The 18,620-nt window shown below is 42.4% G+C and overlaps 1 protein-coding gene across 5 annotated transcripts; it reads left to right on the top strand.

Annotated features, from left to right (window-relative positions):
* The first annotated feature begins 3,929 nt into the window (after positions 1-3,929).
* On the top strand, positions 3,930-18,362 carry ZNF23 (zinc finger protein 23). 5 transcript variants are annotated; one of them, XM_058528215.1, is made up of 5 exons: positions 3,930-4,352; positions 8,838-8,902; positions 11,157-11,283; positions 11,889-12,002; positions 15,773-18,362. In XM_058528215.1, exons 2-5 carry the CDS (start codon positions 8,870-8,872, stop codon positions 17,569-17,571), a joined length of 2,073 nt encoding a protein of 690 aa, XP_058384198.1. In that variant the 5' UTR covers positions 3,930-4,352; positions 8,838-8,869; the 3' UTR covers positions 17,572-18,362. The 5 variants fall into 5 exon arrangements, with proteins under 5 accessions (XP_058384198.1, XP_058384201.1, XP_058384200.1 ...); XM_058528218.1 differs by having other exon boundaries at positions 15,776-18,362; XM_058528217.1 differs by having other exon boundaries at positions 3,930-4,137.
* Positions 18,363-18,620: the final 258 nt, after the last annotated feature.

The raw sequence follows: 18,620 nt of genomic DNA on the forward strand, positions 1-18,620 counted from the left end.
AAATAGAGCATATGCCTCTGGTACCATGTCACATCCCTTGGGACACCTCTTTTGGCTCTTTTTGTAGCTGTGCCAGATAGTTCTGTGTGAACTCAAAACTCACCTTGCACTTCTCAGGTGCTCTTTATCTTCACACGAATAACAGTTTACAATGATATTTTTATTCAGGCGCTGGTTACTTAAAGCTTGTCTCCCCTACCATACCCTATGTTCTACAAAGCCTGTAACCTGGAAGCTTTGTTTTTCCTTGTCTATAAAATGGCTATAATTATACCTGCTGCACCTTCTTCAGGATGATGTGAAGAAACAATTACATAATAAACATGAGAGGTTTACTAGCTAATAAAGTGCAGTTCAGATGAAAGATGTTTTCGTGGTTCAGGTCACTTGCATACAAGGTAACTCAGGAAGAGAGTTTTAAGGTGGCTGAATAAAGTCATTGGAACATAGGGAGTTTCCAATTTTATTACACTTTTATTATGCTTAAATTGTGTTTAGACTGTGGACTTTTATCATGTTTAAATTGTGTTGAGGTAATTTATTCTTACCAACAAGAAAAATGTAATCCTTGTCTTTTTAACTTTTCAAAGATAACTTATAATTATTAGAAATCTTTAAGGTGTAAGAAAAGTTCCTAGAAGAGCCTCCCTGAAGCCATTTGGGTCCACAGTGAATTGTCATCCTTGGCATTCTCTAGGTTTTGAAGCAGAGTGATAGGCAGAGAGAAACAGGAGCTGCAGCACTAGGTAACATGTGTCAGGTTCTGGCCAGCTGAATTAAAAAAAACTAGAATGAGACAAGTGTCTGGAGATCAAGGTTAAAATTTAGTCAGAGCGGACCATCACCAAGTCGGAGAGTGTAGGTTTTGAGGTCAGACCCAGAACCTTGGAGAGCTTGGTAAACACGCAGATGAGGCAGAGCTAGAACCTTGGACAGCGCCACGGTGTTCCCTATTTTCTCCTGTAGTCGCGTCCTTTGACAGCACTGTAAACACACTGCAGTGGATTCGCTTATTTCCTGAGACTTTTGACTCCTGTGTGCCTGGTGATTGTAATCTTCTAAAGGCAGCACTTTTTTAGAAGGCTTTTTATGGCAATATGAGGGTTGGGATTCTTCTTCTAGAGAACTTCAGCATCAGGGCTGATAATTGAATTCCCTTGGGAGTTCTGTGGGTTTGAGACCTGGTACCACTCTGTTATTCTGGGGACCAATATCCTTCAAATTTGGGGGAACTATCTGATACCTGATTTTGCTCTGTGGAGAATACTACTCAGGGTTCTTCCTAGACACAAATAAGCAAGCTATTAGTAAAAAAAAAAAAAAAAAAAAAGTGATGTTTTCCATAATCCCTCATTCCTAGGGGTATTAGTTAGGATGTGGGCTTGGGTATTAATTTGAATAACCCAAATCAATGTGGTTTAATCATGATGAAAGCTTATATCACATTCATATATCATCTGAAGGTAAGCAGTCTAGGGCTGATATAGCAGCTCCATGACTCCTCCTTCTGGCTGCTCTGTCATTCCCAGGGGCACATCCTTATCCACATGGTTGAAGATGCTCACCTCCCCCGCCCCCCCCTTCAGCATTCCATCCCGCTAATGGGCACAGGGCCAAGGAGGGCATGTCCCTTCTCTTTAAGGGCACAGCATTGATTTTTCTTATAGCCTATTTGCCAGAAGTTGGTCACATATCCACACTTTAAAGGGGGCTGGGAAGTGTGTTATTTTTTCTGGACTGTCTTCGCCTTTTTAGAGATTCTGTTACCATATAGGAAGGGAAAGACAGAGGTTGACAGACAGTGAGTGATCTGCCTCTCCAGGCCTTCCATAGAGCTTTTGTAGCTTGACATGCACCTGTCCTAGCACTCTTAGGAGTAGGAACTTCACAGTTACTTAGGGGGCCTTATTTTCTTATCTGTAAAATTAGGCTACTGGTTTATAATTCAACATTTGGAGGCAGTATTTCTGAGAAACTAACCTCCTAATTCCTTCCTATTTCTTCAGACAAACCCTCATTCCTAGCTAAAGGTCTGCTTTCTGAGCCTAGGAAGAAGTGGAAACGGCACTTACTGCCAAGACCAATGTAATCCCCAGCTATCACCCTGCCCGATAATCATGGGACTATTTTCTTATCTGAATGAGATAAGCCATGTAAAGTGCTCATTTTGGGGAACAGTGATGATCAGGGTCAGGGCAAGGCTGAGAAGGGCTCCTGGCAATGGTCAGAGTCATAATCCCAGGCATGAGACATATCCTACCTCTAGTAGCACAGAAATAAAGAGAGGTTCCACTTAAGAGTTGGGGTTGAAGTCTTTGGACCCAAATATTAAAAAAAATAGTTTGTTGCATGCTTCCTTTGTGTCAGGCCCTATGCTCTAGCTGAGGATAATGCTGTTGAACAAGATACTTTTTAAAAAACTCACCATTAAATCCATACAAATGTGCCAAGTACTGAGAAGTACAGGGTGCTGTGATGGCACATAACTGGGGGGGCCTGCCTTTTTCTGGGTGGTCAGGGAAGTCTTGCTTCCTAGAGGAAATGCGATTTGACCTGAGACTTCAAGTAACACTCAAGACAGAGGGTGGAAATGGGAAGGGAAGTGCATTCTACGTTTACAGAACAGCATGTTCAGCAAGTGGGGCTGAAGTTGAGAAAGCAGGGAAAATGGGAGTGCTAAGAGGCTGGAGAGGTGAGTGGGAGTCAACCATCTTCCCGTGCAGCATCACTGGAGGGATCAGAGCTGGAAGAAGAAAGGCCTGCACTATCAGGGTTGGGAGGGAACTTAAGGGTGGTCAATTCATTGGCTTTTAAGTACTGCCCCACCTCCCCCAGGGTCATTCTGGAATTTTATGGAGGTATTTTTGTCACAATGGTGGTGTTGGATGGAAGCCAGGAGTGCCACAAATCCTGCAAGGCACAGGATGGTTCTGCCTATCAAAAAAGTTTTCACAGACTTTCATATGTCTTGCTGGACATGCGTGTAGGTAAAAACTATAAATTACCAGAATCTAGAACCTATTTTTCAGATAAACACAACGTATTTTTGCACAGTTTTAACATATGCAGATTCTCCAGAAATATAACTACTGTATAATCTAGAGAAGATTGGACTGTGTTTCATTCAGAACTTTACCAAAAAGTGTTCACCATTTTGGATCATACCTTGTGATTTTTGAAACACCAGTATAAGACACAGCATTATGGCTGTGGCATTTAGGCATATTTTATGTGAAAAGGCAAATATCTGACCACTTCATTAGGTCTCCTACAGCAGTCATGACCAAACATTTACATACTGAAATATGTGTTTTTAATTATAAATTATTTTTCTTTATTATAAGGTAAAACTGGTTTTTAAAATATAGATTGTTTATATTATCTATGATCTTCTACGCCATTATCTTTAAGTTTCATGACAATAAAGTGCTCGTGAGGAAATATTTGTTACAAAAAGGGGGCCTTGGGTCTGAGAGTGTGCGATCCACCGTTCCAGTTCGAAGACTCCCAATCCGGTTGCACCTGCATCTTTACTAAGATACAGATCCCCGGCGCCAGCCCCGGGTTGAATCTAGTGCTCGCCTCTGATTCCGACCTTCCCCAGTCCACCCCGAAGATCCACCGCCCTCCGGACAATATCGACAATATCGCGCGAGAGGGGCGAAGGGCGCAACCGTCCTGGGCTGGGAGCTTCGCTCGCAGGGGGCGGGGCCAGAGCACCACCGAGAGGGAGCGACGCTGCTCCTAGAGAGGCTCGGCCGCGGCCTGGTGACGCACTTCCGGCCGCGCCGCGGAGCCGCCTGCTGCGGAGGTGAGTGTGGGGCCGCGGCCGGCGGGGGCGGTGCCCTGGCCCCAAAGCTGTAGGTGCGGTTGGTGCCGGGTCTTCCGCGCCTGGGGAAGGGAGCAGGGCAGCGGCCCGGCGTCCTCTTCCGCTGCACCCCCCCCAACCCCCCCTCCAGTTTCGGACTTGGTGGGCGAAGACGTTCAGTCCCGTGGAAAGCGAAGCCTGGGTTACTGTCAGAGCCACGAAGCCCCGAGCATTTAGCACTTTGTTCAGGGAAGATGCTACTGGCCTTTTGGGAACATGTGTCGAAGCAGCCAGAGGGTGGAATATTTGAAGGGGCGAAGCCGCCTGAGGTGATATCGCGAGTCTTTTGACATGTTGAGGTCGTGCAGGGGCTTTTACGTATATGCATTTCACGTATGGAGTGTATGCTCCCTGGTTCCTAACATAGGGTCGTGAATCAGGGCCCAGTGGGAGAGCAGAAAAAGCAGAGCCCTTCCCAGCCACCCGAGAGCAAAAGCAGCCCGGCTTTTGGAGGGCACTGTCAGAGCGGTATCAGTTCCGAAAGGTAACTCGGCCCTGCTTTGCTCGGGCTGAGGGATGACGAAGACCTGGTAATGATTTCTACAGTATAGTTACTGATTTGCTCAATCCTAGAATACGCATAAAATAGTTACAGAATTGCTCATTCATACCCTCATGAAAAGCAGGCTTACTAAAAATATACTATAAAGTAGTAATTAAAACATGAAATATAAAAAAAATCCTCTGGAATGTGGCAGATAGTGTATTCAAAGGAAAATTTATGGCCTTATAGGTTTTAATTGCCAAATAGGAAAGAATGAAAAATTAAAAATCATGCAACCTCAAGAAGCGTTTGGGTACAGGTGTTTTTAGCTTTATGGTATTTAGTTAAAATACTGTTTTCCAAAGTTACTTAGTTGTTTTCTTTCCCACCACTTCAGTGTGGTTATGTTATTCAATTGTAGTATAGTTAGGCTCATTTGCTGCTGTTTGTATTCCTTTTTGGGTTGTCACCCCGTCCCATCGTGGTTGGTTGGTGTTATATATGTGTGTATATGTTTATTTATTTGGATATGTGAAGCATTACTATGGTTACAAAGTCAGAACAAAAAGGCACACTCAGAGAAGTGTCACTCTCCCCTTCTACCTCATTTTTTTCCATCCTCAGGTTCGTTTCACCCACTTTCACTGGCACCTGAGGCAACCATTCTCCTTATTGTCTGGTTTATCCTTCTATTTCTTTTTGCACAAATGATGTATTTTCTTATACTCTCTTTTTTTCTTTCACAAAAGATAGCACACTACCTTTTGCACTTTGCTTTTTTCGTTTGACAGTGTATTCTGGAAATCACTCCATATCATAGAGATAAGTATGTTTTTTAAAAATGTCATTCACGTGTACAGAAGATGGCATCTACATGGCAGTTAAGAAGCATAGTAGTAAAACGAGCACCCATGCACACCCCATCCCATTAAGAGGAACATTGCCAGTACTGCTGCATCTATCTGTGTGCTCCTCCCCAACCCAAACCCCAGCTTCCCACCCCTAGAGGTAACAACTGTCTTGAATTTTGTGTTAATCATAGTCTTGCCTATTTTTAAAGATAATTTTGTCACTTATACATGTGTCTGTAGACAATGTGTTTAATTTTGTTTGTTTTTGAGCTTTATGAAAATGGCATCATAGTGTCTATAGTCATCTGGGACTTGCATAACTCCATTGTATGTTCCTGAATTCATCCATGTTGTGTGTAGCTGTGAGTCGTTCATTTTTACTGCTGGGCAATATTCCATTGTAAACGATATGAAAACTTATTTATGTATTTTCAATGGACATGTGGGTTGTTTCCAGTTTTTTGCTGTTAAAATACTGCTGATAATGAATAATTTTGTACATATCTCCTACATATGAGGGTTTCTCTGGGGTATAAGTTTTAAAATTTAGGCTTGAATGTTGAATGTTATCAAATGCCTTTGGCATCTATTGAGATGGAGAGTATGTTTATCTTTCTTTGATTTATTAATGTGGAAAAGTATACTAATCTATATCCTAATATTGAGCTTTACTTGCATTGATGGTGTGATCCCTCTTAGTCATGGTATGTCACTTTAATGAACTACTGGAGTCTATTCCTTAATATTTAGGATTTTTGCATTAGTATTCATAAATGAGACTGGTCTGTGGTTTTTGTATCAATATTGTGCTGGCATCATAAAGAGGACTGGGAAACTTATTTTGCTGTTCTCTGCTACAGTTTAAATAGTGTTGGAATTATTCATTTCTTAAAGATTTGAAAAGATTTTCCCATGATACATATGGGCTCAGTGTTTTATGGGAGTTCACTCTTTACTGGCTGTCTCAGTTTAATTAGGTAAAGGTAATCACAGATTACAGAGAAAAGTCTATATAATAAAATTGGTAGAGTTGAATTATTAGATTCAAATAGAATTATATGTTCTTCTATCATAGAATACATTTTCTTTTTAAGCATCTATAGAATATTTTTTAAATGGACACTTCTGTCACAAAAAACTCTCAAAAATCTGTAAAGCAGAGGTAAATAGATCAGGGTATTTAAATACCATGCAATAGGGGCCGGCCCCGTGGCCTAGCAGTTAAGTGCGGGCGCTCCACTGCTGGCGGCCTGGGTTCGGATTCAGGGCGCGCACCAACGCACCGCTTCTCCAGCCTTGCTGAGGCCGTGTCCCATATACAGCAACTAGAAGGACATGCAACTATGACATACAACTATCTACTGGGGCTTTGGGGGAAAAATAAATAAATAAAATTATTAAATAAATAAATACCATGCGATAAAGCCAGAAATTATGAACAGAGAAGAAATTAACAACAACCAACTATCCTAAACAATCCTTTGGTCAGGGATGAAACACAGTTGCTGACTAGCAATAAAATAGTAATGAAAACATGACATATAAAAGCCTCTGGAATGGGGCTAATGGTGTAGTCAGAGGAAAATTTGTGGCCTTACAGGTTTTAATTGACAAATAGGAAAGAATGAAAATAAATGAATAAATCATGCAACCTCAAGAAAGTAGGAAAAAATTGCCTTTTATAGTCTAACTTGCCCCCAAAGCAGAACATAGGACAAAGATTTGTGTGTGGCTAATTTATTTGGGAACGCAGTCCCAGGGGCAGAGTGAAAGACGGGGAGTGAAGCAGAGAAGGAGGGAGAGTGAATACAAGGATGTGTTGTCAGGCTGGCCCTTCTATAGCTGACTGTGTTCTATCTTGCAGCATCTTTGCGGAGCCTTGGAATCTCACGTGGGGGACTAAACGGGAAAACGTCCATTGACCTCTGTCCCCTATTTGGCACCATAGGCCTGCACTATTAGCTCTCCTGCACTTCAGGGTCCTGCAGGTGTCCACAGGTGTCCCACACAGGACACCAGAGAAGCCCCAGGGCAGGAGCCAGGTATATGTGGTATAGATCCTTGTGGAGGCATTGGTAGAATGCACCTGCACAAAGCTGATCAAAGCTTCTAGGACTGAATAAGAGTGAGACAAGAGCGTTGGAGTGGTGCATGAGGTGTCTCTTACAGAGCTAAAGAAACAAATTAAGAAAGCAGAACTTAATGAATTAAAAACAAATAGAAAAAAAAGAGTGGTGTTCTAAATAAATAAAAAAGCTTGTTCTTTGGAAATAAAAGGAAACAACATTCAAATAGATAAACCACTGCTCAGCCTAGCTTTGTCTGTTTGGGCTGCCATAACAAATACCATGGACTGTGTGGCTTAAAGAACAGAGACTTACTTCTCACAGTTCTGGAGGCTAGAAGTCCAAGATCAAGGTGCCAGCTGATTTGGTTCTTGGTGAGGGCTCTCTCCTTGGGTTTTGTCCTCACATGACAGAGACAGAGAGCTCTGGAGGCTCTTCCTTTTCTTGTAAGGGCGCCAGCTCTGTTGGCTCAGGGCTCCACCATTTTGACCTCATTTAACCTTATGACCTCCTCACTGGTCCTATCTCCAAATATAGTCACTTTGGGGGTTCGGGCTTCAAAATATGAATTTTAGGGGGACACATTCAGTGCGTAACACTAACCAAGGGGAAAAGGTCTAGAAAGCGCATATATTCAAAAGAAGTGGGAAAAGCACAGTAGCTCCAGATATGGAGGAAACGAAAAGAATCATGAGCCAGTGTTTTCCACAACTCTGCACTAAAGTTGAAATCCTGGAAGACAGATGAAATTTTAGGAAAGTATAGATTTTCAAGACTGACTTTAGGAGAATAAAAATCAGAGAATAACCAGTCCATGTGTTTTTGAATATAATGAACAAGGGGCGCTGAGCCTGGGGACCTTAGATGCTACAGTGATCCCCTCTCTCAGGGAACTGAGACCTTGGCTTCTTTGCTATCAGAAGGCTGGCAAGTGTGAGGAGGCAGCCTTGTACCTCATCCGGCCCAGCTTCCTCAAGGTAAGTCAGGGCCATGCAGGAGGCGGACCTCCCAAGGTCTGTAGAGAGGTATTAGGACTCTTGAGGGCACTCAGCTGTGTGAGGGAACAGGGCAGGATGTGGGGGAGCAGCTGTCCCCTTCTCCAGGTGCTGCGTCCCCGGGCCTGACTCAGGCCTCTATGCTGGAACTGCAGCCCCGCCAGCCTGGCTTCTCTTGCAGTGTAATCGAGGATGATACTTGTTTAGAGAAAGAGAAGTAAGTCAAAGGTCTTAGTAATGTTTGTCTCTTGAGCTGAGTCATTGATGCATGAGTCTTTGTTTTTTTATTCTCTAGGCTCTGCATACATTTTATGTAGACTGTTTTGTGTGTATGATATGTATTAGAATTGTAGAATTCTAGGGTTCCCAGCAGTGAGTGTTAGTGTCCCTGTCTGGGAGGAGTCCTGGGCACTGAGCCAGGGAACACATCCCTGCCTTCTTCCTGTGGCAGCTCCTGCTCGCACTCCCATCTGGACCCAGGCTGCCTGCATCTCAGCTCCTCTGTGCTGGGCTCTGTTGTTCCTGTTAGGGGTGGCTTGCCTCACACTCGTCTTTCTCTGTGTTTTTCCTCAGCTCCAGCTCTTCTCTGAGAGGGAGACCAGGTGATGGCAGCCATACTCCTGACAGCCTGGCCCCAGGTGAGCTGTGGTTCCTTCAGCTCTTCCTCTGAGCAGTTTCAAACTAAAGCAAGCTGAGAAGGGAAGCTGGTGAGCCTTGCTGTGAAAGCTGGAGAGGGCCTCCATGCTTTTGCCTGCCAACCTGGAACTTGTGGGAAGAGCGGTGATGTGGGGATGGAAGCAGCAGGAGAGTGTGCCCGAAGGCCGGAGTGTGGTCTTCTGAACACGAATTTTCTTTGCTCCTCTGGTTCAGGAGCTCCCCCAGCACAGGGCTCTGGTGAATGGGAGATGTGGAAGTCGCCCATGTGGGATGTTCCATGCGTGGATGTGAATGGAGGAGGATGGCAGAGGAGTAGGATTCCCAGGGACCAGGGTGTAGGTGAAGAGGAATAGCAGGGCCAGGTCAACATAAAGGATGGCTGTGCCTCTAATTCAGGGGAGGGGAAGATGAGGGGAGTGGGGTCAAGGGAGGGAAAAAGACAGGAAGTCCTGTAGGACAGGATGTCTCATTGTGTCCTGCAGAGGCTTTCAGGGCTTGGGGTGCAGTGGCTAAAAATTTAGGTCTCTGATAAGCTCTGGATCCTCTTCCCCCGAAAAATAAACATGCAAATCAGACTTTCCATACAGTTTCAGGGACTGCATGGACCCCCTGAAGCTCATCCATGGACCTCCATGGACTCCAGGTTGGGAATAATCTTAGTCACAGTAACTCCAGTAATATTTGGGGCTTGCTGTGCAGCAGGCACCATACTAAGCAGTTTGCATGGATTGCTCAGTGCTGACAACTGTGCTCTGAGATAGGTACTGTGTTGTGCTCGTTCTACCACAAAAGACATGAAGGCAATGGGGAGTAGGGTGATTTGCCCATGGTCACACAGCCATTGTGTGATTCTTAACTGCTCAGCCTTATGGCACCTGTGGAACCAGTGAAGTTAACGTGGTCAAATTTGTGACTGCTGTGTAGGGAGTAATTTTCAGGAGAAATTGAAAAGCAAAGTGACCACTTCAGAAAGAATTCCACTGGTCCAAATGATGTGGGCTTCATCAAGGAATGTTATAGTTAAAGAGGGGGATCCAATTCAAGTAATGCCTAACAAAGAAATCCTTAGGAAGTAGAGTCAGAGTGAGGAAGTGGGGTAACAGAGAGGGAGGAGTCAAGAACAAATCCCCAGGGTTCTGGCTGAGGTTTCCTGTGCAGGTGGCGGTGCGTGACACCAGCTGAGGTTTGAATTCAGGAGGTGCTAGCCTGTCGGGGTAAAGGGTGGTGGCAGTAGGCATTGAAGGCATTTAGTTTTGTGCAGAGAAGTTACTTGACCTGTCCAAGGTCACACAGTGAGTGACTCACAGAAACACCCAGAGGTTGGACTGGAATTGTTGACGGGTGGACGTCAGTAGAGTCAAGCAAGACAGGTCCTGGCAGAGAGGAGATAAGGGCAGATCCCTGCTGGTGCATCCCCAAGGTTGTTACAAAAGGCTGAGGTGGACAGAGGGAGAGCAGCCAGAGCCTGCAGCTGCCCAGGAGGGAGGAGTTGGGCCTGGGAGCAGCGCTCAGTATCAGACCTGAGGGCAGAGCCTGTGCTGACCGCATAGCATGGTGATGCACAGATGAGCAGGCAACAGGAAGGCTGACTCCCTTCTTGTCCAAACCTTCTTGGAGAAACAGTGAATTCTTGGGTGAAGTTGAAAAGGATGAGACTTGAATGGGAGGGAATAACAGAAAATGTTGAGTTTTCAGCGAGACCCATCTGGAAGCAGAATGGGCTGCTCCCCTCCACCCCCAGCCAATCTGGGCAACACAGAGCTCATAGGGGGGTCAGTGATAGGAATGAAGCAGCAGATGGGGGCTGGACGAGATGGAAATCATGGCTGTTCTTTGCGGGTGCCTTAAGGTGTGCAGGTGGGGGCAAGGTGTGGGGAGCAGGATGGAGAAGCCAAGATCTCAAGGGGATGAAGTGGGAATCTAGGGGGTCGGTTCTGAGCTGCCTCTGCTGGTGAGGGAGCAGTCTAACTGAAAGAATGGAGTTGCTTTAGGGGAACTAGGTAATGGGATGGTATCTTTCATAAGTTAAAAAATGGCTTGGCGTTTCTGTGCCATGAGAGATGTCAGATATTTCGTGGTTTACTTTCCAGGTGCTTTTTCTCAAGTCTTTCCCCTTATTATTAATTTTATGCTCTTCACGAACTCCCTCCCCAAGCCCTTATACTGCCCTCTGCCCCTCACTTAGGGCCTGAGCCATGGAATTGGCCCTAGGGCAGCAGGAACCTGTTGTTTCAGAAGTCCGTGACCTTCGAGGATGTGGCTGTGTACTTCACTCAGACGGAATGGGACAGCCTGTCCCCTGCACAGAGGGCCTTGTACAGGGATGTGATGCTGGAGAATTATGGGAATGTGGCTTCCCTGGGTAAGGCCTCTCTCCCACTGGGATCCATACTCTGCCAGTTGGGGTTTCTTGGCTTCCTGCCCCTAACAAGTTGCAGGTGGGGTCCCTGGGAATCCTTTACTGAGTGGGAACCCCAGAGGCTGAGATTCCTAATCCCCTAGACTCGGGTTGCTGGGAAGGGGGAACTTCAAACCCTTGTTGGGCGAATATAGGACTTTGCTGGGACTGGTGTGCACTTTTGATCCACCCTATGGCACCTTGATCCACCCTATAGAAGCTGTGTTTTGGAGACAGTGTGGAAAAAAGTAACTTTCTTTTCCACAGCGTTATCCTCAGGTTCTCCCACAGCTTACCTGTATCTTTTGAGGTCTCCTGGGCCCACAGTCTGGGCCCTTCCCAAAGCCGCCTACACCTTCTTAAGCACCCGTCCACCCAAAAACATACACATTTTCTAACCCCCACACCTTTCCAAGCCCAGCCTCCCCCCCAACCCCTTTCCCTTAGTCATTTGGCATGGGACTCTCTGGTGCTCTCACTCCCCATTGCTGAGACAATCTGAGAAGAGGCTGAGGAACTCATCTGTGGGAGATTATTCACCTGTCTCCTATTTCCTTTCCCCCAAACAGGATTTCCACTTCTCAAACCTACTGTGATTTCACAACTGGAGGGAGGAGGTGAGCTGGGGGGCCCATTTCTACTGGCTGCTGGAACAGAAACAGGCCCCAAGGCCCTTTGGACTGGTAAGGGAGGCCTGTGTTGCCCATTATGTTGGAAAGTTTAACTCTTTAGGAAGAAAGTCAATTTTAGCAACATGTAAGCATGCCACATACCAAGTAAAATTTAAATAAATTTTAATGATTTATAGAGATAGGTACAATTGAGACTTTTCTGAGTATGTTTGCAGTTTGCTGTTTCTTTCTAGTTCCAAGAACAGATCTTTTTTCAAATGCCTCATTCTAATTCTTTTCAATTGTAGTTTTGGAATCCTACCTTTCTCAGACAAAACGAATGGATTTAGTAATTTTTGGGGTCCTTGTTATTTTCTAATCATTGTCCACTTAATGTGGAGGATGGAAAATTAACAGTCTCTTAATGGAGAAAGGCAGAATAGCCTGGTGGTTAAAAATACAGTCTTTGGAGTAGACTTTCCTGAGGTCCAGTTCCAACTGTTTTCCTAGTTGTGTGACCTTCTAGCTGTGTGACTTTCAGCAGGTCAGTTATTTCAGTTCTCTAAGATTCAATGTTCTTATCCCTGAAAATAGAATAATAATAAAACGAGGTAATAGTGCTAGTCTTGTGGGTTGAGGATTAAACAAGCTAATGTATACAGCTCCTAGCTTACAGTCTGTGCTCAATGAAATATTAGTTTTTATTAATTTTTTTTGGCAGAGACAGCTGTACATAGTAAGCTGCCAGAAATAAGGCAGAAGGGAGGAAGTGCTCTCAATTCGGTGCTTCTCACATGATGTGCAAATGAATCACCTGGGTGTCCTGCAAATATATGTATTGTCATTCAGTAAGTCTAGCATAGAGCCAAGATTGTGTATTTTTATTAATTCCTAGGTTATGCCAATGTTTCTTGTTCCCAGACCATACTTGAAGTAGCAAGCTTCTTATTGGCTCAAGCAGAGTAGTTGCCAGATGACTTCCCATTTCCTGAGGCCCAGCTTTACTTTACAAGATTCTCTTGTATCCTTTTAATGAATCCTTTTTCTTTAAAAGATAGTTTCAGTGAGTTTTTATTCCTTGTGATCCATTCAAAGAGATGATCCCTGACCACAGAAGACATGTTTTGGAAATGGGAGTTTAAAGTGCTTGGTGTATAGAGGGGAAAAAAGTAGTGTTGTAGAGCTCCTTAATCAAAGGGGTCTGGGTTTCATTCTGTAGGCAGCAGACAGTCCTGAAGTCTTTGAACAATTCCTCATGATTTTAGCTGAGGATATAGAAACATTAATCTCATCAGTGTGTAGGTTAATTGGGGTGAGGAATCATGGGTTTTAGGCAGGCAGAAGGGGAAGGTGTAAGGCCCAAAGCCCATGTCAGTAGAGGTGACTTTCTTTTAAACAAACTTTCTCTCATTTGCTGGAACTGTGATTGGTCATCTCTACTTCAAGAGAGGGTGGAAAATATAGTTTTTAGCTGTAGTTTTAATTGCTACCTCATAAAAAATGGAGGATATACTAGTAAGGAAGAAAGGGAGACTGGATATTGGTTAAGCAACCAGTAGTATCTGTCACACCATAGAATTTGGTAAATAGAAGGTCACTAGTGTAGAAAAACTGGCAAAGAATATAAGAGATTGATCCACATAAAAGGTACAAATTTTAATCAATGTAAAAAATGTTCACCTTCAGTAGAAGCCAATGAAATATAAATTAAAACAATGAGAGATGTTTCACCTGTCTTATTGAGAACAATTAAATTATAATAAGTGATGGTGAGAGTACAGCAAAACAGGAAAGATTTCTGGAGGTGAATGTGAATTGGTAGTCTTTCCAGAAAGTACCTTAGCAATACATATAAAGAGCCTTTTAAAAGATTGTACTTGATAACCTGGATATTCTCTTCTGGGGAAGTATCCTAATAAAGTAGTCAGAGATATAGACAAAGATGAACAAGATTTCATCATAATATTATATAGTAAAATATTGGAAATAACCTGAATTTTCAGTATAGAGAGAATGGTTGAATTAAATTACCTCTGCAGATGGAATACTATTTAGCAATTTAAAAATATATTTTTACAGACTATCTAAAGACATTGAAAAATTATCATTATTAATGTTAAGGAAGAAAAATTTTCAATTTTGAAAAAATATATGTTTTCAGAAAAATGATTGGAAGGAGAATGATTGAGGAAGGAGATACATCAGAAGATTAGCAGTAGTTACTGTTAGGTGGTTATATTTCAGGTAATTTGAATTTTCTTTGTAAATTTCTGATACTACAGATAAATATTATTTTATAATTGAGAAAAGACCAATAGTATATTGAAAATTCTTGCTAGGGAAATCCAGGTCATTTGGGTCTTTTGAGGGTGATTATAATGAAATACTGGGATAGGGGGCATATTACATGTGGTTGAGGAGAGGTGAGAGATGAAAAAATAGAGGCAGCATTTTAGGGCCAATTTTGAGAAATTTGGCAACAAATACAGAGATCAGTAGCTCTATTGGGACTGTAAGGATTATAGAAAGACTAATGGGATTATAGAAAGAATTTTAGAGAATGACCAATTTTAGGATTGAGGGAAGAGATAGAAGGAAAGGCAAGGAGGATGCAGCAGTGTTCTGGAGGGGATGGGAAGAGATGGCTTCAAGAGATCAAATGGGCCTAAACAGAGCCTTTCTAAATAGAGAAAAAAAAAGTTGGAGGAGTAATTTTGGAAAGCCTAGTGTTTAACTTCTAAGGAAAACAACAAAATTCTTTTCTGGTGCTGCTAACACTTGCCATCCCCAGTGTTGCCACATGTTGTTGGATCCTGCGCCTTTTCCTCCTCAAGCAATTTCCATTTTTATTAAAAAGGGACTCAGCGACATGGGGATATTTGAGAAGAAACTGCAGAGTATGGTAAAGTAAAGTAGTCCTCCCTTACTGCAGTTTCACTTTCCATGGTTTCAGTTACCTGCAGTCAACCGCAGTCCTAAAATATTAAGTGGAAAATTTCAGAAATAAACAATTCATAAGTTTTAAATTGTGTGCTATTCTGAGTAGCGTGATAAAATCTCTCACTGCCCCACTCCATCCTGCCCAGGACATGAATCATTCCTTTGTCCAGCATATCCATGCTGTTACACTACCCACCTGTTGGTCACTTAGTAGCCGTCTCAGTTATCAGATCGACTGTTATGGTATCAGCTTTGGTAGTATCTGAGGTTTCAGGCGTACACTGGGGGTCTTAGAACATATCCCCTGCAGATGAGGAGAGACTACGCTATGGTGTAATGGAAAGAACACTCATCTAGTGGATAAGACCTAGAATTTTGTTCCATTGCTGTCACCTTTAGCCTTCATGTTATTGATTTAGAGACTGGCAATTTTTAAAAAAATCATTACAGTACTTTAAAATTTGTAATATTGACACATGCTTAAATAGTACAGAAAGTGTATAAAGTGGGAGAAAAAAGTCTACCAAACTTCCTGTGCCAGTTTGCTCAGTATATTCTAGGCATATACAAATATATATGTGTATGTTGGCACATTTTATTTTCCTTTACACAAATGTAATCTACTCTTCATGCTGTTTCTCAACTTGTTTTTTCACCTAACATCTTAGATGTCTTAGTATCTTGGACATCTTTTTGTGTCGGTGTATATGGATTTATTTCATTTTTTTTTTACCAGCTATGTATTATTCCATCTTATGGAGAAATCTTAGATTTTTTGATCTAGTCTGGTGATTTTTAAAGACCCCCTTGTTTACTATGATTCTTTATTCTTTCTAACACAATTCTTTTCTTTTTTCTAACATGGTTCTTACATGACATTTTATGTTTTCTGTTTTTTATAGTAGATATTGATATCCAGACTGATGATAATTTGACAAAGGAAATGTATGAAGAAAAAGTTAATACATCATTTGAACTTCAGAAGGACTTTTCCCAGGAAACAGACTTTGCAGAAGCCTTTATTCTAGAGAAATGGCAGGAAGTTCACGCAGTAGGAAGTATGAAGAAAGAAAACAGTGTCTTTGACGGAACACTGAAAGAAGACACAAGCCCCATGAAGGGGTGTTTCTTTCGTCAACGTCCAAACTTGAATCAGTGTCGTACCTTCTCCACTGGAGTGCAGTCCCCTGAGTGTACAGGATTGGAGAAAGCCTTCAACTTTGACACAAAACTTATTCAGCATGAAATAATTAATACTGGGAAAAGACCTTTCAAATGTGAAGAATTAGTGGAAACCTTTAGGTGTAACTCTCAACTTACTCAGCATCAAGATAGTTACACTGGGGAGAAGCCCTATCAGTGTAAGGAGTGTGGCAAAGCCTTTAGTGTTCATGCAAAATTAATTTGGCATCAAAGACTTCATAGTGGGGAGAAACCCTTCAAGTGTGTGGAGTGTGGGAAAAGCTTCAGTTACAGTTCCCATTATATTACACATCAGACAATCCACAGCGGGGAGAAGCCCTATCAGTGTAAGGTGTGTGGGAAAGCCTTCAGCGTTAATGGGAGTCTAAGTAGGCATCAGAGAATCCACACAGGAGAGAAGCCCTATCAGTGCAAGGAGTGTGGAAATGGCTTCAGCTGCAGTTCTGCGTATATCACACATCAGAGAGTCCACACTGGAGAGAAACCTTACGAGTGTAATGACTGTGGGAAAGCCTTCAATGTTAATGCAAAATTAATTCAACATCAGAGAATCCACACCGGAGAGAAACCTTATGAATGTAATGAGTGTGGGAAAGGCTTCAGGTGCAGCTCCCAGCTTAGGCAGCATCAAAGCATACACACTGGAGAGAAGCCCTATCAGTGTAAGGAGTGTGGAAAAGCCTTTAGTAATAATGCAAAACTCATTCAGCATCAAAGAATTCACACAGGTGAGAAACCCTATGAGTGTACTGAATGTGGAAAAGCCTTTAGCGTCAAAGGGAAGTTAATCCAGCACCAGAGAATCCACACAGGTGAGAAACCCTATGAGTGTAAAGAATGTGGGAAAGCCTTCAGGTGTAACTCGCAGCTTCGGCAGCATCTGAGAATCCACACTGGGGAGAAGCCCTATGAGTGTAATGAGTGTGGAAAAGCCTTCAATGTTAATGCAAAACTAATGCAGCATCAGAGGATTCATACTGGGGAGAAACCATTTGAATGTAATGAGTGTGGGAAATGCTTTACTTCTAAAAGAAACCTACTGGATCATCACCGAATCCATACTGGAGAAAAGCCTTATCAATGTAAGGAATGTGGGAAAGCCTTCAGTATCAATGCCAAACTAACTAGGCATCAGAGAATACATACTGGGGAGAAACCTTTCAAATGTATGGAATGTGAGAAAGCGTTTAGCTGTAGTTCTGACTATATTGTGCATCAGAGAATCCACACTGGAGAGAAACCTTTTCAATGTAAGGAGTGTGGAAAAGCCTTCCATGTTAATGCCCATTTAATTCGACATCAGAGAAGCCACACTGGGGAGAAACCCTTCAGATGTGTGGAGTGTGGCAAAGGCTTCAGCTATAGTTCTGACTGTATTATACATCAGACTGTCCATACTTGGAAGAAACCTTATGTTTGTAATATGTGTGGGAAAGCCTTCAGGTTTAACTTCCAACTTAGTCAGCATCAGAATTTCCATAGTGAAGGAAAATCCTAATGAGAAGGATGTAGAAAACTGTCAAGGTTCGTGCTGAAATGGATCAAGTATCATCAGATTCACCCTGGTGGAAAACGCTGAGAGGGGAAATAAATATGACAGAGTCTTCACATGGAAACAAGCCTTTTCCATTTTATTCCATTTTAAATCAGGAATGATGACCAGTTACAAAGTAACATCCAAAAATAAATTATTTTATACCAACAACCATAGAAAATATCCCATTCCGAACAGCATCAAGAAAAGATTTTCTAGGAATAGACTTAATTATTTTGGAGGACCTATATGGAGAAATTATAAATCTCCACTGAGGGCCTCAAAAGGAACCTTAAATATATGGGGGAGAGAGAGCGACCGTTTTCTTGGATATGAAAACTCATAAAGATATTCATTCTACCTAAATTAATTTATTTCCCCTTGATTTTTGACAACAAGCATGCATCCCTTTTGTAAAGAGGAAAAAAAATAAAACTTTCCTTTAAAAAGGAAAAAGATAAGTAAATCTTTTTTTATTTTCATGGAATGGAGAAAACCTTTTTAAGCACCAGATGAAAGCTAGAAATCAGCCATAAGGGAAAATACTGATAAATTCACTTTTCAAAATTAAATATTTATGTTTTTGTTTTAAATAATCTCAAATAAGGTTAAAAGATAAAGCACAAAAAGTAGAAATACCTTTGTAAGATTTGTGATATAAAAGTATAATATCTAATATACCAGAGGTCTTAAGAGAAAGATAAGTAATTTAATAAAACTCAGCAAATGACCAGCAGCTTTTAAAAAGATATAAAAATGACTAATAAAGTAAGAGATGTGTCGTCTCAGTACTCTAAAGAGTGAAAATTAAAACATACACACAATCACACACAGGAAGCCCCCACACCTCTCTCCCACAGATACAAAGGACAATTACACAGACCCTCCCATAGACACACATACAGTGTACCCCAAAGCCCCCCACATACACAGACATAGAGACGGTACACCCACACAGGCCACCTAGACATACCTGCTTCTGCGCTCTCGCTCGAGTGACCAGTGTCAGCCAA

Source organism: Diceros bicornis, chromosome 32, assembly GCF_020826845.1.
Source record: "Diceros bicornis minor isolate mBicDic1 chromosome 32, mDicBic1.mat.cur, whole genome shotgun sequence".
Taxonomy (NCBI): domain Eukaryota; kingdom Metazoa; phylum Chordata; class Mammalia; order Perissodactyla; family Rhinocerotidae; genus Diceros; species Diceros bicornis.

Coding starts and splice junctions, on each gene's coding strand:
- ZNF23 (XM_058528215.1), top strand. CDS start 8,870: ATGGCAGCCATACTCCTGACAGCCTGGCCCCAG. Junction 8,903..11,156: donor TCCTGACAGCCTGGCCCCAG/GTGAGCTGTGGT, acceptor CTGTTGTTTCAG/AAGTCCGTGACCTTCGAGGA. Junction 12,003..15,772: donor CCCCAAGGCCCTTTGGACTG/GTAAGGGAGGCC, acceptor TGTTTTTTATAG/TAGATATTGATATCCAGACT.